Below are 24271 nucleotides of genomic sequence, written 5' to 3' on the forward strand. Positions count from 1 at the left end.
TGAGCAGCTGACATGTGCGGCTATCAGACAGAAATGGATTCGCTACCCACTCGTGCCTGTTAACCCCTTACAACTTGCTGTGAAAATGTCACAGCGCGATGTAACAGCGGGCTTTGGTAAGCATTCACTTACCCGGCTCCATCGGAAGTCACGTGATGTGATCACGAGGATCCAATGGTTGCCATGGTAGCACAGGGTCATGTGATGACTCCTGTAGCTATCATGAGTCAGTCAGTTCCTCTTACACCCAGTAGAGGGCTGTGTGTGAGAGGAGAGCTGCTTTGGTGCAGATCTGAGCAATTCTGCTCTGATCTACAAGAAACAATGAGCGATGAGATTGCTGATCATTATAGTCCCCTAGGGGGTCTAATGAAATAAAATCAAAGTTAAAATTTAAAAAAATCCCTAAAAGTTCAAATCACCCGCCGTTTGTCTTATTGAAAATGAAAGGGTTAAAAAAAATAAACATATTTGGTATCGCCGCGTTCAGAAATGCCCGATCTATCAAAATATAAAATCAATTAATCTGATCGGTAAACGGCATAGCGGCAAAAAAATTCCAAATGCCAAAATTACGTGTTTTGGCCACCATGAATTTTGCGCAAAATGCAATAACAGGCGATCAAAATGTAGCAATGGTGCAAAAAATAGTATCATTAAAAATGTTAACTTCGAGACGCAAAAAATAAGATCTGATCCGGAATCCACGGCTATGTAAATGAATGGGAAGTCGGATCTGGAGAGAGAGAGAGAGAAAAAAGAGAGATGGAGAGAAAAAAAAGAGAAGAAAAAGAGGAAAAAAAAGAGAAAAAAGAGAGAGAGGAAAAAAAAGAGGAAAAGATCCGGATTGTGCACCCCGAATCCCGGGTACTGGTCGGACTCGGATCGGAACCTCGAACCGTGCGGATCCGGACTTTTTAGATCCGGGTCCGCTCAACACTAGAAATGATTGCTGTTACAGAGCTAATACTGCTCACTACTGATGTTCTTACATTATATTCAGCAATCTGTACAGCCTCGGGCATTGTTTAGTAAACTGTGCGCCTGTAGATGTAAATGAGAACAATCATCCCTTCTGCACGTACCAAGAAGACGGACTAGATTCCTGTGTCTGTGCAGGGCGTCCTTCCTATGGTGGGACTCTGCGTATGTCAGTGTTTAGTGATGGGGAAAGAAGGGATCCAATACTAGGTAGGGCCAGATTATAAACTACCTGACTGTAACATAGCGAGCATCTTAGGGTATGTACACACGTTTAGGATTTGGTGCAGGAATGTCCATTTCTGCATCTCTTGGAAGGAAGAATGCAGCGGGAAAAAATGTGCTTTTTTGACTCCTGTTTGGTGTACATGTTTCCCATTTGTTAGAATCAGTGAAATCTGCAGCAAAACTGCTGTAAGAATTGACATGCTTCAGATTTATATCTGCAAGGAGAAAATACTGAGCAGTAGTCTTCAGGACGCTCATTGACTTTGCTGGCATTGGGATTTCCTGCAGGTTTTGTGACATCTGCACTCAAGTACATTAGAAAACGCGATAATAACGCACTGTGTGCACACAGCCCTTTGTGCACACAGCCTTACTGGACTATAAGGGTATGTGCGCACTAGGCGTTTTTTTTACGCTGCGTTTTTATGTGCGTTTTTGTCTCAAACGCACCCGCGGCTAAAAAACGCATGCGTTTTTGCCGCGATTTGGTGCGTTTTTTGCTGCGTTTTTGCTCACTGCGTTTTTAATCAGCGCACAATGCCATTAAAGATTGTTGATGAAAAAAAAAAAAAAAAGGTCTGATGTCATTTCCTTCTTCAAAATGTTCATTGTATGCAGGAGAGCAGACAGCTGCAGAACTAGTGTATGCAGGAGAGCAGACAGCAGCTGCAGAACTACAAGGCTCAGCATCCTCCATTCACTAGTGTATGCAGGAGAGCAGACAGCAGCTGCAGAACTACAAGGCTCAGTATCCCCCATCCAGGACTGTATGCAGTTTTTTGCCCAAAAAGAAAAAAAAAATGACATGGGCTTCGCCATATTTTTGTATGCTAGCCGGGTACAGCAGGCAGGTACGGGCTGCCCCCAACCCCCAGCTGCCTATTTGTACCCGGCTGGGAACCAAAAATATAGAGAAGCCCTTTTTTTTCATGAAATAATTAAAAAAAAAAAAAAATGACGTGGGCTTCGCCTAATTTTTGAGTCCAGCCGGGTAAAACTAGGCAGCTGGGGATTGGAATCCACAGTGCAGGGTGCCCAAGATTTCTGGGCACCCCCACTGCGAATTGCAGTCCACAGCCACCCCAGAAAATGGCGCTTTCATAGAAGCGCCATCTTCTGGCGCTGTATCCAACTCTTCCAGCTGCCCTGATGCCGGGTGGCTAGCTGGGTAATAATGGAGTTAGGGCTAGCTGTATATTATCAGCTGGCCCTAAGCCCGAAATTCATGGTGTCACGCCAATATTAGACATTGCCACCATGAATTTCTAGTAATGATAAAAAAAAAAAACACAGAAAAATATTTTTATTAGAAATAAAACACAACACAATTAGTGACTCCATCTTTATTGAAATAAAGAACCCCCCTCCGCAGTAATCCTGGGTTAGGGTCCTGCGCCGTCCAACCGGATCCAATATCATCTGATCGGTTTGCTGGAAGGCAAAGCGATCAGATGATGTGTCAGGTTAAAGGATGTGAATCACATGACACATCAGCTGACTGTATAAAAGCCGATTATACAATCAGCTGATGCATCAGTAGAAAAAAAAAATAATACTCACTTATGTGCTGTGCTGATTACCGGCAGCTCCTGCAGCGATCGATTGGACAGGAGTCTGATCCTGTCCGATCGCTGCAGGAGCTGCCGGTAATCAGCTGATGAAGTCCCCTGACGGCAGGATCAGCTGATAGCCGGCCGGGCGCGAAAAAGCCGGCGAGACTACGATCAGCTGATGCGTCAGGTGACTGCATCAGGTGATCCACCGCCAGGTCCTGCAAGCAAGGTCCTGCCCCGGGGAGACTGCACACAGCCAGAGCGGCGGTACCGAGACAGGGGCTGGGAGCGGGCATGGCACCGGGACCCTGCAGACAGGTGAGTATATATGACATTTTTTTTTTTTCTACTGTTCACTTTGGTTTTCCTCCCGCCCAGACATGGCGCCGCACGGAGCTGACATGGCACCGGGCGGGTTGTGGACGCAGCGGTGACTGTACCGGGAGGATTCCTGCTTCTGTGTTTACCAACAGAAGGAATCCTCTTCCTGTACACGTCACTGCAGTTCCCACCCCTTGCGTTTATAGCTGCGTTTTTAGTCATAGAAACGCGGCTATATGCGTTTTTCATTGCGTTGTTGAACATCTCATTGAACTCAATGGGTGAAAAACGCAGTGAAAAACGCAGAAATAATTGACATGCTGCATTTTTGTGGTCACCACAAAAACGCAGCTACAAAAAAACGCTGTGTGCGGACAGCACTTATGAAAACCCATAGACATTGCTGAGGAAGCAATGTCACTGCGTTTTCAGCACAAAAACGCGGTAAAAAACGCCGCTAAAAACGCGGCCAAAACGTCTAGTGCGCACAAGGCCTAAATGCTAGGTGTCTTTCTATGACGCCACAACTGCAACCGAAATGCTAGAACCTGATCAGCGCTACGAGTTGTAGAAAGGGTTTATAACTCCTGAGTAGAGTTGAGCAGACTTCTAATAATCCGGGTCCAGCGGATCCGTCACGGGTTTGAAACTAAGTCTGGATCCGATCCGGAATCAGGACCCATGTATGTAAATGGGGAGCGGATCCGGGACGAGAGAGAGAGAGAGTAGTACAGTTCGGATCCGCTCAGCACTACTCCTGAGGTTTTATATTTATTTATTTTATAGTTTTTAAAGGGAATCTATCACCAGGTTTTTGCCACCTAATCTGAGAGCAGCATAATATAGGGGCAGAGATCTTGATTCCAGCAGTGTGTCACTTGCTGGGCTACTTAGTGTAGTTTTGACAAAGTCACTGATTAATCAGCAGTAGATTATCATTAGAGGACTACTTGGCGTGCTGCAGGTAGTCTAGCATATTCATGATGTCCGTATAACTGCTAGCTCTGCAGCAGAGAAAACATTGATGTTTTCAAAATGACAGCAAACAGCTCAGTAAGTGACACATCGCTGGAATCAGGATCTCTGCCCCTGCATTTTGCGGTTTTCAGATGGGGGAGCAAAATCCTGGTGACAGAGGCCCTTTAACAGTTTGGGGCCCTCTTTCCTGAAAGTTGACAACCCCTTTAACTCATTCTGCAGCTGGCAATAAACTGTACAACATGGGGGCTATATGGAGCTAGTGGTGCAAATTTTTAAATAATTGTCAAAATGATTTTTAGCCACAACTACATGCACTTAGGAGAAATAAAAAGTCCCCAAAGCTGGACAACACGATGAGCATTTAACATACAAGATCTAGCGAGTTGGGAGAGAGGACATTTTTTTTCTTTGTAGGTACATTTCTTCAGCTGTGAAAAGATTGAACACATGGCATGTTTTGTCTCTGAATTGTCAGAATTTGTTTCTAGTGCACCATGTACATAATTCTTAGCTGTATAGATCAGAATGTTTTCCTTGCGGCTCAGTCTATGGAGCTCTGCACATGTGATAATTCTGCAGTGGCATGTGTAATGTCGTGCCTGGATGTGTCTATGCATTGTGCTTGTACTTCATTGTGAGTCACTCTACTTTTATGATATTTGTGTATTAGTGTCGGACATGTACAGGCTGTTACTCAGCAGGTTTGTAATAAGCAAGGCACATTATCCCTCTACCAGAACTACTCAGAGACCTGCTGTCAACTATTTTTAATAGTGACTATGTGAAGAGCTAAAAGGGAACCTGACAGCCTCCCTAGACCCCCTCCCAAATTCCCACAATGTATTTATAGCTACTTTTATACCCTTCCTAAAGCTGGTGTCACACATAACGACGACGACAACGACGTCGCTGCTACGTCACCATTTTCTGTGACGTTGCAGCGACGTCCCGTCGCTGTCGCTGTGTGTGACATCCAGCAACGACCTGGCCCCTGCTGTGAGGTCGCCGGTCGTTGCTGAATGTCCAGCTTCATTTTTTGGTCGTCACTCTCCCGCTGTGACACACACATCGCTGTGTGTGACAGCGAGAGAGCGACGAAATGAAGCGATCAGGAGCCGGCACTGGCAGCTGCGGTAAGCTGTAACCAGCGTAAACATCGGGTAACCAAGGGAAGACCTTTCCCTGGTTACCCGATGTTTACGCTGGTTACCAGCCTCCGCTCTTGCTGCCAGTGCCGGCTCCTGCACTGTGCACATGTAGCTGCAGTACGCATCGGGTAATTAACCCGATGTATACTGTAGCAAGGAGAGCAAGGAGCCAGCGCTAAGCAGTGCGCGCGGCTCCCTGCTCTCTGCACTGTGACATGTAGCTGCAGCACACATCGGGTTAATTAACCCGATGTGTGCTGCAGGAGAGCAAGGAGCCAGCGCTAAGCGCGGCTCCCTGCTCTCTGAACTGTGACATGTAGCTGCAGCACACATCGGGTTAATTAACCCGATGTGTGCTGCAGGAGAGCAAGGAGCCAGCGCTAAGCGCGGCTCCCTGCTCTCTGAACATGTAGCACAGCGACGTTATGATCGCTGCTTCTGCTGTGTTTGACAGCTAAGCAGCGATCATAACAGCGACTTACAAGGTCGCTGTTACGTCACCGAAAATGGTGACGTAACAGCGACGTCGTTGTCGCTGTCGTTTAGTGTGAACCCAGCTTAAGAATCTTTTTATTATCTAATTGTTTACTACAAATGTCAAAAAACAATCTTATCACTGTTAGTGATATGCTAATTAGTGGATGAATGACTAGTCATGGGGACGTTTTTTTCTCCAATCTAGTCGTTCCACTAAGGCAAGGGTACCGTCACACTTTAGCGACGCAGCAGCGATCCCACCAGTGATCTGACCTGGTCAGGATCGCTGCTGCGTCGCTACATGGTCGCTGGTGAGCTGTCAAACAAGCAGATCTCACCAGCGACCAGTGACCAGCCCCCCCAGCCAGCAGCGACGTGCAAGCGACGCTGCGCTTGCACGGAGCCGGCGCCTGGAAGCTGCGGACACTGGTAACTAAGGTAAACATCTGGTATGGTTACCTGATGTTTACCTTAGTTACCAGCGCACACCGCTTAGCTTAGCGTGTGCAGGGAGCAGGAGCCGGCACTGGCAGCGTGAGAGCTGCGGAGACTGGTAACGAAGGTAAATATCGGGTAACCACCTTGGTTACCCGATGTTTACCTTGGTTACAGCTTACCGCAGGCTGTCAGACGCCGGCTCCTGCTCCCTGCACGTTCAGGATTGTTGCTCTCTCGCTGTCACACACAGCGATGTGTGCTTATCAGCGGGAAAGCAACAATAAAAAAACGAACCAGCAGTGTGTGTAACGAGCAGCGATCTCACAGCAGGGGCCAGATCGCTGCTCAGTGTCACACACAGCGAGATCGCTAATGAGGTCACAAAAAAACGTGACTCAGCAGCGATCTCGGTAGCGATCTCTCTGTGTGTGAGGTACCCCTAAGTTCACACAAGTTTTTTTTTCTGTCTGGCCGAATCCGGCTCAAAAACCTATGCAACGGATGCGGTGAAAAAAAACGGAAAAGTTGCATACGTTTTTCCATGCGGCCCGTCCGTTTTTTGCCGGGTCCGGTTTGATACTGAGCATGCGCAGTTCAAAAAACCGCATCCGCCGGCTGGATGCGTTTTTTTTGTCGCAGGACGCCGCATCCAGCGTCCATAGGCTTGCATTGTAAATGGCGCCGCACTGCGCCGGATCCGGCACGATGCGGTTTTTTTCGCCGCAGCAAAAAGCGCAGCATTCAACGTTTTATCTGGCCGCCGCATCGGCTAAATATGCCGCATACTGCAAAAAACGGACGCAAGGCCATGCGGCACAATCCGGCGCTAATGCAAGTCTATGGGGGAAAAACCGGATGCGGCGACAGCTGTTGCCACGTCCGGTTTTTCAGAAAAACGCCGGATTGTGCCGCACAGCAAAAACCTGATGTGTGAACATACCCTAATAAAGTTATACGCCTGTGAGCAGGAGCAATGTGATTTGTGTCACTGCTGGGTTTTGGCAAATATCTGCCTCCCTCAGTAGGCCGGGTGTATGCACTCTGGCTTCGTAGATGCACTGTGCATGCCCAGGGAGGCAGCATATCCATAGGTCACAGCCAGAGCCTGGGAAGTGGAATAATTAGCAGTGCCCCTTGGAACAATTAGAATGGGAAATACAGTGCACTGCACCCACGACAAAACACCCACTAATAAGAATATGGCCATCATTGTTTATGGGCATTTCTAACAGTGGGCCATGCTTTCCATGGCCCACTGTTACATCTTGCTGTGACATTTTTCACAGCATGCTGTAAGGTGTTAACAGGCACGAGTGGGTAGTGAATCCACTCATGTCTGATAGCCACGCATGTCAGCTGTTCAAATCTGCTGACATGTGAGACATCGTTGCCGGTGGCAGTAGGCATGGGTTAACCTGACACAATCCATGACGTACCCAGTACATCATGTATCATTAAGAGGTTAAAGCAGCTGCAGTAATTTCTGGCAAGTACTAGTTGTGTATTGCATGTGACAACAATATCCTTTTATTCCTCATAAGTCTGGCGTGCGGGGTAGAATGACAAGACAAAAGCCTTTTCTTACAAAGAAAAACATTCAAGCTAGGCTATTTCTTTTCACAAAGTTACTTTTCAACATATACACCACCATGATAGAATCCATTCAATACCACAATTTATGTGAGTGACATGGTGTGTGACAATTAGGACCATGGAAAAAATCGCCAACAAGCAGACCAACACCGAGAGAAAAGAAGCGATCAGACTTCCTAATATCAATAAAGATATTTATTTATGCATAGGTGTAAGGCACAGTAACAAACATACAAAAAGGGTGCACAATCCGGTGTGGGCCACAAGTTATATAGACATGGAGAGAATGTATGGACCAAAAACCCTCAACCAGTGACTCATAACAAGATTGAGAGATATAAATATAATTCAGTAGATTACAATCCTATTTAGATCCATAAAAACCCTCCGCAGGAGACAATAACACATGGAAATAATGATAGTGTATAATAATATAGTATTGCTTACCAATAGAAGTGTGTCACCGCAACACCGGATGGCACCCCACCCGACGAACGTGCGTTTCGGCGGATGCCTACGTCAGGGGTGGTGTCATGCCAGGAAGTGTGCAAGTATAAAAAGAGCCCGAGGACCAATCAGATCAGAAGTAATCATTGATGACGCATGAGCCTCCAGAGCGACAGATCCTCCACATCCGCCGCGTCAAGAGCTAAACTCCGCCCACCAGATCACAAAGCGTCACATGATCGGACAGGCGGAGCCGCCCCTAAAGACACGGCCGGGGGATGGGCGGAACACGCCACCACTGGCCGCGCATGCGTACAATTACCACAGCGGCACTTAGTAAATGAAATCATATAAGCGGCAAGATAATGTATTGCATTACTGTCTGCAATCCCGATGGATACAAATTCATGTAGAGCGTACATATAAATATTGTTATAGGCCTAGAACAATATCAGTGACGATAGTCACATATGCTACAGACAAATTCAGAGATTATTCAATTAATATTATATAAATGTGGCAGGTGATAGTAAACCAATATAGTTGTATTAAGATCATGGCAAGATATAAAATATAAATGCAGCACCATACAATCCATATAAATAAATTATGCGCCGATAGAAGAAGTGTAAGTCGCATATGGTACTAATTGCTTGTAAGGATCCGTGGAGATAACTATACCAGGCAAGGAAGACTAAAAATTTAAGTAAAGACAAGAGAATTAAAAACACATAAAACATGACTGAAAAAGTGATCATAAAAAAGCAGCAAGCCTGGGAGGCCATGGTCTTGGCGGTTGAATGATAGTCTGCTGAGGGACCAGGGATGCTTGAAAGACCTGCAGAACACAATAGATGAATTCTTGGAGATACACTCAGGAGACACTACTACCCTACCTGTTCAATGGGAGACACTAAAGTGTGTGTTGAGAGGGATTCTGATCAAACATGGGGCTAGGATTAAGAGGGAGAGAGCCCAAACTATTCTGTCTCTACTTCAGAATATTTCAGACCTAGAGAAGATCCATAAGCAGACATTATCCCCGGTGACACTGACAGAGCTAGTTAAAAACAGAGAGGAACTTAAATCCATTCTGGACCGACAATACGAGCGCCACAGGAATAGACTAAAAAGATTTATGTATGAATATGCGGACAAATGTGGCAGACCACTAGCTAGGTTATTACATCCGAGGGGGGACCCCAGTCACATCCCTACGATCAAAAAATCGGACGGCCTTTTGACTCAGAACCCAATCCACATAGCGGACCAGTTTCAAAAATATTATAGTGACCTTTACAACATAAGGGGCAAATTTGGGGATATGCCACAAGAAGCTTTGGAGACTAAAATAAATGATTACATACTTAAAACAGCCCTGCCGACTATACCCAATACTGAGGTTGAAAACCTAGAAGCAGACTTTACAGAGACAGAAGTGGCATCTATTATCAGGGATTCTCCCTCAGGCAAAAGCCCAGGTCCGGACGGGTTTACCCCCAAGTTCTATAAAATTTTTCAGACTCCGTTATCCCCGTTCATGACCAAAGTATTTAACTCCATATCTGAAAACTCCCAGTGGGTAGCGCAGTCTCTTGAAGCACACATATGTGTTATCCCCAAACCGGGAAAGGACCACTTGCTGGTTACAAATTACAGACCCATCTCACTGATTAATTTAGATTTGAAATTTTTCTCTAAAGCACTTGCCAACAGACTTGCCCTGTCCCTGCCTGGGATAATACATACGGACCAGGTGGGATTTGTAAAAGGCCGGGAGGCACGGGACAACACCAACAAATTGTTCCTCCTGATGGCTCGGTCGAGGGCTCAGTCTCTCCCCATGTGTTTACTTTCAGTGGACGCGGAGAAGGCCTTCGACCGGGTCAGTTGGAGCTTTATGATGGCAGCCTTGAGACAGGTGGGTTTGGGTCAGAAATTTTTGGGCAGAATTGCGTCCCTGTATACGAGACCCTCAGCAAAAGTGAGGACAAATGGGTTTCTATCATCATCCTTTCTGGTCCACAATGGAACGAGACAGGGATGTCCACTGTCGCCCCTCTTATACGTCATAGTCATGGAGCACCTTGCGGTCGCCCTGAGAAACAACACAAGCATCCACGGGATAGAGGCGGGTGGGGAGAACCGTAAGCTGGCTCTATTCGCGGATGACCTTCTCATGTTCATTTCCCAACCACACATATCCTTCCCGTCCTTGCTCAAGGAGTTCGAAGAGTTTGGCAACTTAAGCAACTTCAAAGTAAATTTTTCCAAATCAGAGGCCATGAACGTGACTTTATCGGCAGAAGACCTTGCGAGAGTATCACAAAACTTCCCTTTTAAGTGGCAACCGTCAGTTTTAAAATATCTGGGAGTTATGGTACCTAGGGATCCAGCAAAAATTGTACATCACAATTTTTTCCCCTTATTAGAAAGGACAATCAGGGACTTAAAGAAATATGACAAAAAGAGATTGACGTGGTTTGGGCGTATAAACGCGATAAAAATGGATGTGTTACCGAGGTTCCTGTTCCTGTTTCAGACAATACCCATACAGCTACCGCTAAGTTACTTCTCCAAGATCCGGACAGCCTTGTCTGGGTTTGTCTGGGGGAACAAGAGACCCCGAACAGGAATTAAAACTCTGACCAGACACAAAAGTGACGGGGGGGCGGGGCTCCCAAATTTTCAATTATATTACAAGGCAGCTATCCTAACGAGATTACTGGACTGGCATTTTCATGGTAATTCGAAACAATGGGTGGTGATTGAACAGGATGTGCTGGGAACTCCCTTACATTTACTTCCATGGTTAGAGAAAGAAAGTAGGATCCAGATAGCGAAAGGAATGGAGTTCACGCGGACAGCGATGGGGATGTGGGATGGAGAGATAAAAAAGGGATCTCTCTCTCAGGAGCAGGGCCCACTTACCCCCGTATTCGGTAATAAGAAGTTCCCCCCAGGACTCCACTCCCATAGATTCGGGGGATTTACTCGGGCGGATGATACTCGTTTTTGTCACGTGCTCCAGGGACACACCCTACCAACTTATATTTCCATGCAGGCCACAGGGAAAGAGATTTCCTGGATGGAATATATGCAGTTGAAATCTTTCCTCTCGTACCAGGACAGGGAGAGAAGGATGAGGACACCCCCTACTCCTTTTGAGAAAATATTTTTACAGGGCTCATCACCTGGACATGGCATCTCACTCATTTATAAAATGCTGAACCAGAGAAATAGGGTGGATAAACCTCACTTTGTCTGTAGGTGGGGAGAGGAACTGGGAGAGGATATTCCAGAGGACGATTGGAGCAGAGCGTACCTGTGGACCCACAAGCTTTCCTTGGCGTGCGCCGCTCAAGAGAAAAGTTATAAAATTCTCACAAGGTGGTACCATTACCCGACTAAATTACATGCTATATTTCCCTCTGTGTCTGATGTGTGCTGGAGGTGTGGCACAGACACAGGTACAATGCTACACATATGGTGGAGCTGTACTAAGCTGCAACCCTTTTGGGACTCAGTGTTCTACCTGTACAAAAAGATGAGCGGAGGTGAAGTAGAAAAATCCCCCCAGGTTGCTCTTCTTTCTATGCTCCCAGGAGCTATTAAAACACAAAAAAGGGACATGTTGCGATTTTGCCTGGCGGCTGCCCGTATGATTATCCCACGATTTTGGAAACAGACTAGATGCCCTACGGTGCTGGATTGGTTGGAGGAAATGACAAACCTCCAGAGAATGGAGGAGCTGACAGCAGAACTAAATGGGAACACAGAAAAATTTACTACAGTTTGGAGACCATGGATTATGTTCATGGAGTCCCCAGAGTTTGTGGAGAGTTTGGCGAGCTTTTTGAAGTGAGAAACGGTGGGGAGTCTCATTCCTCCCCCCCCCCCTTTTTTCTTTGCTTTTCTTGCTTTCCCCCCTCTCCACCCTTCTCTCTAATTTCCTCTTCTTTATGCTTGTATCTTTCCTCTTCTTTCTTTCATTTCTGAACATTAATCTGCATTTTTCTAGTTTCATTTTTTATATGAAAAGATTTATCAATAATTCATAAGACAATAGACACACAAGGAGAATGAGTATATTAGGATACGGGAAGTCAAAAGAAGTGGGAATTCTGACCTATAATTTATAAGTGGTTGTATGGTAATATCACAAAGATAATTTGAAGAATTCCAAGAAATTTAGTAATGTAACAATTTCTGGATGTTATCCCGGCATTGAGAAAATGATGTTTATGTATTGTAATTGCACAAATGATATGTTTGTATGTTGACAACAGTTTCATCAATAAAACAGATTTGAAATAAAAAAGCAGCAAAACCAATATTTTCATTTAAGCCCAAAGGTTGTAGAGTTTTTAATAACCAAATCCATTTAGCCTCCAAACGTGCCAAATTGGTACCAATTCTCCCTCCTCTGATGTTATCTCTTTTCACAACCTACATTGTCTGCTAAAAGCATGTGGGAGAACATGTTATAGTCTGATAACACAAAGGTTGAACTTTTTGGTCATAATTGCAAAAGGCATGTTTGGCAGAAAGCCAGCACTACACAATACCAGAAGAAAAATATACCCCCAGTGAAGCATGGTAGAAGCAGCATCAAGAAGAGAACAAAAAGGTCTTGTTAGGAAGGGTATGAAGGTAATAGTAAACCGATGTGGGCGGTTTGGAGGGCCTGGGGAAGCTGTCAGGTTTTCTATAAAGGTTTTCTTACAAAATGTCTTAATTGCATGTGGCATGTCTCCCTATGGTCCAATTCATATGTAGCGACTCGGGCATAATATGCTCTTCACTGAGCCTCCAACTAATCTGTTCTGGTGTGGTATCTTATAAGACTCAAACTTGTATTTTACTGCATCCATGTATACAAATTATTTAAAAAAAAATATCCAGTTGCCTAATCTTAATTTTTTTTTCTTTTACAGATAAGATGAGTCTGCTCATGATAAGTGAAAATGTGAAACTTGCACGGGAGTACGCTCTTTTGGGTAACTATGATTCTGCCATGGTTTACTACCAGGGTGTGTTGGATCAGATGAACAAATATTTATACGTCAAAGACACCTTCCTACAGCAGAAATGGCAGCAGGTAAGGTTTATGATATGTCTATATGACTATTACATGATTTAGAATGAAAAAACACATTGGTATTTTACTTGGCATCACTCAAAGGTTGTATGGGATACTTTACTGAAAGGTTTCTTACTGACAAGGTGCAGACGTAGAAACCTATGTGGCCAACCAGGGATTAACAAATGAGAGAAATGGGGAGGTAAAATGGGGTCCAGAAAATGTTTAATGCTTTATGGAAAGCGTGTGTATAAGGCTGAAAGAAATAGCAGAAACTAAATACTGTTTTGTTGTTTTTTTTTTTGTTTTTTTAAATCCTCCAACACTGCACCACTGGAGGTTTGAGATGTAAGTACATTACGTGTCCACCATCATCCAGGTGTTGTGCATGCTTTGTGCCATGTTCATTACAATCCATTTGCTTTTACAGTTCCTACTATATTTTAATAGCATGGATTTTGTGGTGTTACTGTTAACTTTTTTTTTTTTTATGTGAACATATAGAAGCAGATTATATATTAGTCATTACAATGAATATAATATAATTTTAATCTGAAGTTTCTAAATATTTAGATCTCCGCATGAATGGACATTTTGTTATGATAATAAATACAGACGAATAATAAGCTGCACGTATATTTTCTTTTCCAGTCTTTTTGTTTTATTGTGTTAATAGTTTGTCAAACGTAGACAATCTTTTCAACTGTTCAATCTTCATTTTTGTAAGTTCTCTTTAAACATCTGATCATAAGGTGTATCTGGGTGTGCTTGATGATGATAGGTGAGGAGGCCAATGTGGCTGATTTGCAAATCTGTTCCACAGGGATCTGATAATGGTCTATTAAAGAAGTCATAGTAAATTAAAGGTGCATTTACACTCAACATTCCTAGAAGTTCTCATATCCCATTATTCGGCGTGTGTAAACAGGCTGCTAATCACCCCAAGAAATGAGCAAAATGCTTGTTTATCATTTACTTAAAAAATATCATTGTTAGCATCACATTGTCCTATAAAGGTAGGACATAAAGGGTAGATACCTCTGTTAAAATGTCTGTGTCTGTATAAATCTATTGAGACACAAATCATTTTGAGGCAAAAAATAAATATAACAAAAATGGTCACATAAGACTATGTGCCAACAGGACTATGTACCTGCGGATTTTGCCGTGGAAAACCTGCAGATTTATCTGGATTTTCTAGATAAATCCACATGTTTTAGCAAGTACAGACACTCCCCATGTTATCCTATGGGTTATGGGGAGTGCTGTGTCCATGCTGCGGATATGTGCGGCTACGGAACATGCTGCTGATGTCCCGCAGCCGCACGTAACTGCATTTCAATAATTCCTGCGGAAATGCTTGCAGAAATCCCGCCTTTCCGCTATGGAGATAGAGGCTGGAATTTCTGCAGGTAAGTTGTACGAATGTCCGCGGGTTTACCGCAGATATTTGGCTGGAATCCCGCAGCTATGGATAGCTGCGGATTCCGGGGAACTGCTGTGGGAAAACTGCGGACGTACCTGTGGATATATCCGCAGGTACATAGTCCTGTGGGCACATAGTCTAAATGTGAACACCCTCTCATAATTAGAGATGTGTTTGTGTTCAGAATTAGACAATTACATTTAAACTCCTGGTAAATAGTAGTTAGTGGACAGCTACCATCATTTGACCTGATCCTGATTAAGCCCATATAACGTGTAACTGTTCTAGTAGGATTTTCCCTACATTTTCTTTGATGCGTTTTACAGAAAGTCATGGTCCCTAAACGGCTTACAACAAAGCAATGGGATCACATTATTGAAAGTAATACGTCAGGAGAAGGGTGCAATAACATTTCCAAGGCATTCAAGCTAGCATGGAACAATTTGAAGACGGCCATCAAGAAATTGCTTAAATTTGGCACAACAATGACATTACATAAAAGCACAACTGTGACATTATGTAGAAATGGAAGTCTCTCAAAAGTTGATGAAACAACAAGAAGAATATTGGTCTAGCAGGCTGTCAATAGGCCTACAGCAACATTTAAGGAGATGCTGGATTTCTGGTAAATACTGGTTGTGTAACGCATGTGACAACAATCTCCCATGTTCCTCATATGTTCACCTATGGGCAAGACGGAAGACTTTTCTTGCAAAGAAAAACTTTGAAGCCCGGCTATGTTTTAGGAAAACCTACATCTTTTGCCAAAAGCATGTGGGAAAATGTAGTATGGTCTGCTGAAACCAAGGTTCAACTTTTTGGCCAGATTATCAAAACTTATGTTTAGTGCAAAGCTGGAGTCAGCATTATGTAATAGAGCTGCTGTATGGCAGTTGCATCTGGGGCTTTAGTTAAGGTGGAGGGAATTATGAAAAGTTACAAATATCAGTCAATTTTACATTTGAAACTTCAGGCATCTGCTAAAAAGCTGACCATGAGGAATTTTACCTTTTTATGCATGAAAACAACCCTAAGCATACCTCCAGATAAAAAAAAAAAGAAGGGCTTCACCAGAAGATAACGTTTTGGAATTGCCAAGACCTGAATCTAATTGAAAACTTGTGTTTAGACCTGAAGAGGACGCTGTACACAGAATGTTATAGAAGACCTACCTAAGCCGCATTGCTTGGCAGCCTAAATGTGCATAAATGGTGCCCCCCCACTCAATGTCTGCTAATCCCTAAACACTTCATATATTGATAATTAAAAAAAAAACCAAACAATAATCCCATGGAGATAAAAAGAGCAACCGAAATATATAGTTACTAGTTACTGATACATATTACCTGCTCATCGGTAGAAATAGATACATATCTGCTTAGTCCATGTTACGACCTCAGTGCATTCCTGCATGTAATATAAAGTTCATCAAGAGGCCGTGAATGTGTATTCAACACAGAGGAACAGGACATAAATTGCATGTGCATCCCCTAAAGTGGCTGCTTATAAACACATGTAGGATGTAATATCATACCAACCCCTCCTCCAACATGGGAGGGTTAAATTGCCTACTAGTGCTCCCAATTTCATCCTGGAAACAGGAAGCCTGTGTCTATTAAAGTGCAGCAAGATGGCCACTAACCAAAAATTTGTTGCCATTGTGACGACATGGACTCTCAAGGGTTAAAGTTTCTTAACATTTAGCCAGACGTATTGTTCTTTTGTGTATTACCTCATGTTTGCTTAGCTATTGTTTCTCCAGACCCTTCCAGTAATCATTGTAATGTAGTTGTGTATTGCGAATGTGATTATCTTAGTAGCCATTGTCTAGTCGGTGACTTGCAGACTCCATGTAGATATCCTCAGTCTTCCTACCCACATCATTTAAATGACCATTATCCATGCAGCTTGAAATTCCTCCAATGAGAGAAGCAATCTTGTCCAACCAATCCGATGAGGCCGCAGTGTACCCAAAAGGAAGGCTGTGGCTATACAAGGGAATTTCTTTAAGTCACCAGTTTGTTTGTTGTTGATGGATGTGCATGATCCAGTCTAAGCTCTTAGGAGCTAGCTAGAGGATCAGGATACCTTGTGGCTTCAATCTAGGGACTTCGGTTCCGATTAGAGACCATATCCGCAGTCTAGGGATTTCGACTCCGGCTGCCAGGATTATATAATCATACCAGAGACTACTTAAGGAGGAAACCCAGGTTGGGACAAATCGGTCACCTGGTACAGACTTTGCAGACCTCAGCCAGCTTCCTAAATCTGGCGTTATTCCAGTCACGGTGGGTGCCCGCCGAAAGCGGGGTGCTGCTGGATTGGAGTAATTAGCCCTGGAACATCTGAGGCATAGACATTCTAAATCCTTGGTGAGCCAGCGGAAGGGTGAGACTCTGTTGCCTGTTACATTTGTGTGTTTTGCTGGTTATGTGTTATGTGCCGTTAATATTTTGGGGATCCAATAAAGTCTCATTATTGTGGTTCCCTCACCCTGTGTTGTCTGAGTAGTGTTACGCCCACGGTTAAGGAGGTCGTGCGTTCAGTTGGGATGAGCCCTGAGCCACGCTGTCTTTCTAAAAGCGGCTGGGCCAGAGGACGAGAGCACCCACTGAGCCCCGTGTCTCCACAGCCATCACTATGCATTACAACACCACCAGCCCATAGAATGCAATGTGGCCACAGACAGATGTGCGTCACAAAATGTGGTGCTTCAGATGAAAAGCAGCACACGTTAATAAAATGATGGAACGCTTAACCCATTACGACCCATCATGAGCTATGTATGTCATGAGCAATTTCCCTGCTTTTTATGTGGGCTCGCATGATATTGCTGAAAACGTCATCATATCCTGCAAAAAATAAGTTGCCATACAGCTGTCAGCAAAAAAAATTAAAAAAAGCTGTAACTCTCAAATTATTTTTGCTGTTTCTTCTTGATTTAGCCTCACAAAAAAAACAGAAGAGAAAACTATCCAAAAATGTGTACCAAGATGGTTCCAATAAAAACTCCAACTCATCCTACAAAAAACAGGCCCTCACATGGCTGTCAGCAGAAAAATATAAAAAAAACTATAACCTTCAAAATTCAATAGTCGATGTAATCGCACTCACCTGGGAAATAAAGCCGACTAATCACTTATATCGCACAGTGAACGGCATAAAAATAAATAACGGAAAATCTTGAACTGGTGTTGATTTGTGTACTCTGTCTCCCAAAGATCGCAGTAAGGAGCAGTTGACATTTATCTTGCTCTATACATTGAACACTAAAGCGGGCTTTACACGCTGCGACATCGCTAGCGATGTCGCCAGCGATAGCACCCGCCCACGTCGGTGGCGCATCACGGGGTGATCGTTGCCGTTGCGAACAATATCGCTACGGCAGCGTCAAATGCAATTACCTGTTCACCGACGTCACTGTGGCAGCCGAACAATCTCTCCTTTAAGGCGGAGGTTCGTTCGGCGTCACAGCGGCGTCACTAAGCGGCCGCCCAATAGAAGTGGATGGGCGGAGATGAGCGGCCGGAACAGGCCGCCCACCTCCTTTATTCCTCAATCCCGGCGGCCGTAGGTACGATGTTGTTCCTCGTTCCTGCGGTGTCACACACAGCGATGTGTGCTGCCTTAGGAACGACAAACAACCTGCGTTCCAAACGAGGAATGATTTTTTTAAAAATTAACGACGTGTAAACGACAAACGATTTGACACCTTTTTGCGATCGTTACTGATCGTAAAAAGGTGTCACACACAATGACATCGCTAACGAGGCCGGATGTGAGTCACCAATACCGTGACCTTGACGATATCCCGTTAGTGATATCGCTGTGTGTAAATGGGCCGTTACATCATGGTTTGCATGTAAATATCAAAAAAACGTGATTCAGACAAAATACCCAACTGAAAATTTACTGCAATGAGGCAGGGGGAGTCAGTTTAAACTCCCGTCTGGCCTGTGGTTCGGGGCTGACCATCTTTTTAGGTATGCACAAAAGTGCGTTCTACATCAGTTTTGTGTACCTTTTTAAAAAGGACACCGCTGAACAGAGACCAAACGGACTATGGTGTAACTCTGATGCCTCATTAGTAGGGCTGAGCGGATCAGGACTATAAAAGTCTGGATCCACGCGGTTTCAAAGATGCCCGGGTGCCGGACCCGGGATTCTGGGTGCACGATCTGGAACTGGGGAAAATAACTGAAAAATAAAGAAAAACAGAAATAAACAGCATTTCATACCTACTGAGACATGGCGGCACACTGCTTCCGGGTCGCGCATTCACTTCCTGCACTGTGTAGTAGGCTCATCGCATGCACACAGCTTTCCGTGCTTTCCCCGCCCACCGGCAGTCCTGTTGTCTGTGATTGGTTGCAGGCAGATGCTCCCCCAGCCTGTGACAGTGTCTGCCTGCAGTCATTGCTCATCGCTGCTCAGTCATAGGCTACACTCAAAGCTGGCGGTCGTTCTGTATGGCTGCTAGCTGTGAGATGTAGCAGGGCTGGATATGTCGTCATGTGACCTCGTATGGCTTACGCCGGACCTGCAGGGTGTTTGGGGTTAGTAAAGTGGTGAAGGGTGCGTTTTTGTATTTTATTCCAAGTAAAATAGGGAAAAGGATTTTTTTTCTGTTTGTACTTATTTACTTTCATGTACAGGTAAATGATGCAGGTATCTCGTAGACGCTTGCCATCATTAACCTAGGGTTTAGTAGCAGCTGTGCACTGTTATTAACCCCTTGTTACCCTGATTGCCACCGCACCAGGGCACCGGGAAGAGCCAGTATAGCATCGGGATCGTCACATCTCATAGATACCAGGCGGCTACGGGATGAAAATACCAGCCCCCAGCCGGCTTTATCATGGCTGGTGATGAAAATTAACCCTAGAACGCATACCTGGGGCCTCGCAGTGATCTCCACCTGAGGTCAGGTTACTTGCGATCACAGGTGAAGGACCGTGGGAACCTCCATCTGTGACCGCAAATGACCTGAGTGACGTCACTGTTCATTGCGCAGCTCATTCATTCTCTGGAGCTCATAGTGAGCGGTCGTGCTCTATGGCCGCTCGTTGTGATATTCAGATTTTGCAGAGCTGAATATCCGTGGGACCTCGTGTGGATTACGCTGGACTTGCAGTGAGAATAAAGTGGTGAAGGAGGGTGCGTTTTTGTATCTTTTTTTTTTTTTTCCAAATAAAGGATTTCTTCTGTGTTTGTACTTTTTTACTGTCACTTACAGATTAGTGATGCAGGTATCTCATAGACGTCTGTGCTATCACTAACCTAGGGTTTAGTAGCAGCTGTGAGCATTAACCCTTCATTACCCCGATTGCCAATGCACCAGGGCAACAGGAAGAGCCGGTATAGCACCTGGATTGTCAGACCTAATAGATGCGGCAATATCGGGCGACTGCGGGCTGAGAATTCAGCCCCCAGCCGGCTTTATCTTACCTGGGCATCAAAATTGGGAGGGGCTGAAAGTTGTTGTTTTTTTTTTTTCATTATTTCAATTAAAAAAAAAAAAAAGGCAGCGCCGCATGTGGTTTCTCTTAGGCCGGAATCACACTTGCGAGGGACTCGCACGAGTCTGACTTCGCATCTCCGGTACAGCCGCGCACACTTCTGACAGGGGCGTGCATGTGTTTCTAGGTATATGCGCGCTCATGTTCAGAGAGCGCAGGCTGTTCCGGCTAATGTCGTGCCAGACTTGTACGAGTCTGACAGCGCATCACCAGGCACAGCTGCGCACACTTCTGACAGGACTGTGCATGTGTTTCTGTCTACATGCACGCTCGCCATACTGACCTGCAGACACTTGCACTGCTTTCCCCACCCACTGGCCGTCCTGCCGCTTTGGATTGGTTGCAGTCTGCTGACACTCAGGGTGGGGAGGCATCTAACTGCAACCAATTACACGTGCCAGTGATCGGGCAAAACAATGAATATTTAATTGTTGGCTCCGAAAGGGAAAAGTGTGACCCGCAAGGAGTTTGCCGCCATGACACTGCCTGGGTGAGTATACCGCGTGCGCTTCTACCCCCTATTCCTTTCACCTACGTTTTTAATCTCCGGATTCTGGTCCCCATTGACTTATATGGGCACCGGATTTTGGAGCAGAGCGGAGTTTGTTGTGTTTTTTTTTTTTTTTTTACTTTTTTTTTAATTCGCCGGTCCCGGTTTTTGGCCAGTTTGATCAGCTCTATTCATTAGAGAATGGATCTGTCAAGGGTTTCAACTGAATCACGTATTTCGGAGATGTAGATGGAAACCCAAATGTAGGTGCTTAGCATAGAGGAGAGGATAAATGTGAACTGATCTAGAATATTCTGCACCCCACACTTCCACCTATACCATGCAACTCGATTCACAAAAGAAAGTCAGGTCCATCATCTGTTAATGGAAATATAGTTGACTTCCACATTAATGGTAGCACAAATTCTTTGGAAAATCACTACGGCTCCTCCCAAAAAGAAAACCAGCAAAATCCCCAATCCAAAATCCAAATGCCCCCTCCCTTTTGAACACAACAATGCGCCAAAATCACAGTAAATGTCCACATGTTTGGCATTGGTCTAGTGAGCAGACCCACCTAATTTACGGGGGGTGTTTCTCCAGAAGCACAAGCTGGGCACAATGTATGGACACTAAAATGTACTGGGCATTACAGGGGCTTATTTGCAATTTTTTATTATGCAACATTTGCTGCATTTGAGTTCATGGATGTTTTCCAGAGACAAAATCATCCCTACATACATTCCCAGAGGCATGTAGTATCCAAAATATGGTCCCTTGAGGGGGTGTTTGCAGTTCTGGCACTTATGGGCGCTGCAGATGGAGTCCGCAAACTATTGTAATAAAATCTGTGCTCCAAAGTGCTCCTTTCCTTTGGTGGACAGGCACTGGCACCTGCTGGCAGGGCCGCCATCAGGGCATTACTGTTTTTACTGATGGGGCCTAGAAAACAGTGGGGCCCTACCGGGGTAATTACTTCACTTTATTAAGCCCTGGGCCAGGCCCCCCCTCCACAGTCTTGCTATCACATGGCTAATTTGCATGTGAGGAGCTTCAAAAAATGTAGTGCTAAAACAATATTTTTGTGGGAAAAAGTTACATTTTTCACTTTTAACTTCCACAGTGCTTTCATTGCTGTTAAGCACCTAAAGGGTTAATTAACTTCTAAGATGTGGTTTTTAGCACTTTGACGGGTGCAGTTTTCTAAATGGTGTCTCTTTTGAGTATTTTCTGTCACTTGGGTCTCTCAAAGTAATTTTAAGCCTAGTGGTCTCTAGAAAATAAAATAAAAAAAAATAATTTTGTTGGAAAATTTGACATTGTTGATAATTTTTTTGTTAGGAAGTTAAAGGGTTAAGTTTTTTTTTTTTTTGTTTTTTTTTAAATGGTACTTATGTAAAGTAGAGGAAATGTTCTAAATGATTGTGTGATATAACTTTCTGGTTGAAGGGTATAAAAATTCAAAGTTTGAAAATTGCAACATTTTTCACTTTTGTTTGTCATATTTTTGAAATTTACATAAATGCAGCTGATATCGACCAAAAGTTGCCACTAACATGAAGTACAATATGTCACAAAAAAAAACAGTCTCCGAATCATTGGGAGCCATTGAAGCGTTCCAGGGTTAGGCTGGTTTCACACTACGTCTTTTTAACATCCGTTGAAAAGGTTTTTTTAACGGAAGTACGGATCCTGCTTTTACAGCAAATAACGTATGCAAACGCATATGTTATTTTGCAGGATCCTGCACTGGATATTTAGGGGCGGGCATTGGAGTCATGTGATCGGGAGTGAGGGGAACTAGACTGGGAGGAGGCTTCTGACAGCTGCAGACGCTGGTAACCAAGGTAAACATCGGCCTTGGATACCCGATATTTATGTTGGTTAGGAGTGTCTGCAGCTGCTAGGAGCAAGAGAGAGAGAGAGAGAGAGACAGACAGACAGACAGACAGACAGACAGACAGACAGACAGACAGACAGACAGACAGACAGACAGACAGACAGACACTCTGGGCATGCTCAGTCCAAAAGCAGGATCCTGTCTATCAGCATGCACCGTTCACCTGCGTTTGCGTGCGTTATAGTCAGGATCCAGCAATTTGCAGTATTTGGACGGAGCTCAAAAACGCTACATGTTGCGTTTTTGAAACATGTTAAAATAACGCAAAAGGACGGATCCTGCGTCTAACGGACGCAAACGCAGCTGGACGCGAGTCCATTGAAAAAGCATTGACATGAAAACGGATTTGCACAGGATCCGTACTTCCGTTAAAAAAACGTTTTCGACGGATGTTAAAAAGACGTAGTGTGAAACCAGCCTTAGAAATGCAAAATTTGGTCAGCTCAGGAAGGTGATATCAGGCTGGGGGTGAGGCGGTTGAAGGGGGAAAAAGTACTGATATGATTCTTCTTGGTATGATCTATTCCTTAGTTTATTTTTATTTTATATTTTTTTTCATGCAACAAAAAAAAGTTGTTTTAACAGGTGTGTAGAGTTTGTTATATGCAGGGAAAAATACTATGATCATTCTGTATGTATGGAATATTGAGTGTCATTTTTTGTGCTCTTTGGAAGTGGGGCGGTCTGTCTAACCACATGACCACTAATCGGCTTACATGTAACTGATCAGCAGTTGAATAAAGGCTGCGATCGCGTAGCTTAGTCAACTAGGACTGACATTGAGCAGACACTCAAGACTCACATTTTGACTGGTTTCTTCTGTGATGGGGAAATGGAGCTTTTGATTTCCCAATGTCTTGCACCTATTCCTGTATAAAATGATGGTGATGTGTGGCATTTTAGGGTAATTATTATTATTAATTTTATAGAGCACCATTAATTCCATGGTGCTGTACATGAGAAGGGGTTACATATAGAATACATATCCAAGTTACAATAGACAGACTGGTACAGAGGGAAGAGGACTCTGCCCTTGCGAGCTTACATTCTATAGGATTTTGGGGAGGAGACAATAGTTGGGGTGTTGGTTGGGCGGCGGCTCCGCACGGTGATGAGGTGGCGGCGGCTCTCCGCGGTAGTGGCTCCGCGCGGTGGGGAGGTAGTAGCTGTGGTGGTGGAGAAGCAGTGCAGTCATTGAAGATTATAGGCATTCCTGAACAGATGAGTTTTCAAGTTCCGTTTGAAGCTTGCGAGTGTAGCAGATAATCTGATGTGGTGAGGCAGCGAATTCCAGAAGACGGGCTGCTCGGGGGAAGTCTTGGAGGCGGTTGCATGAGGAGCGAATGAGAGAGGAGGAGAGAAGGAGATCTTGGGAGGACCGGAGATTACGTTTTGGAGTGTAGTGGGAGATTAGTTCAGAGATATATGGAGGAGACAGATTATGGATGGCTTTGTAGGTCAGTGTTAGTAGTTGGAATTGGATACGGTGGAAGATTGGGAGCCAATGGAGGGATTTGCAGAGGGGAGAAGCGGGGTGGTATTGAGGAGAGAGGTGGATCAGTCGGGCAGTAGAATTAAGGATGGACTGGAGAGGGACAAGATGGTTAGTAGGGAGGCCACAGAGGAGGATGTTGCAGTAATCCAGGCAGGAGATTAAGGGCATGCACTAGCAGTTTTGTAGATTGC

The 24271-nt window shown here is 44.5% G+C and overlaps 1 protein-coding gene across 2 annotated transcripts in view; it reads left to right on the forward strand.

The window, feature by feature from the left end:
- Positions 1–24271, forward strand: part of KATNA1 (katanin catalytic subunit A1) — a 116633-nt gene that overhangs the window by 30455 nt on the left and 61907 nt on the right. For both annotated transcript variants that reach the window (XM_075339789.1, XM_075339790.1), the window contains exon 2: positions 13105–13268. In XM_075339789.1, coding sequence (XP_075195904.1) covers positions 13110–13268 — 159 coding nt within the window. In that variant the 5' untranslated portion in view covers positions 13105–13109. The remainder of the gene's footprint in view (positions 1–13104; positions 13269–24271) is intronic.

The sequence above is a fragment of the Anomaloglossus baeobatrachus genome, chromosome 3 (genome assembly GCF_048569485.1).
Source record: "Anomaloglossus baeobatrachus isolate aAnoBae1 chromosome 3, aAnoBae1.hap1, whole genome shotgun sequence".
NCBI classification, from domain to species: domain Eukaryota; kingdom Metazoa; phylum Chordata; class Amphibia; order Anura; family Aromobatidae; genus Anomaloglossus; species Anomaloglossus baeobatrachus.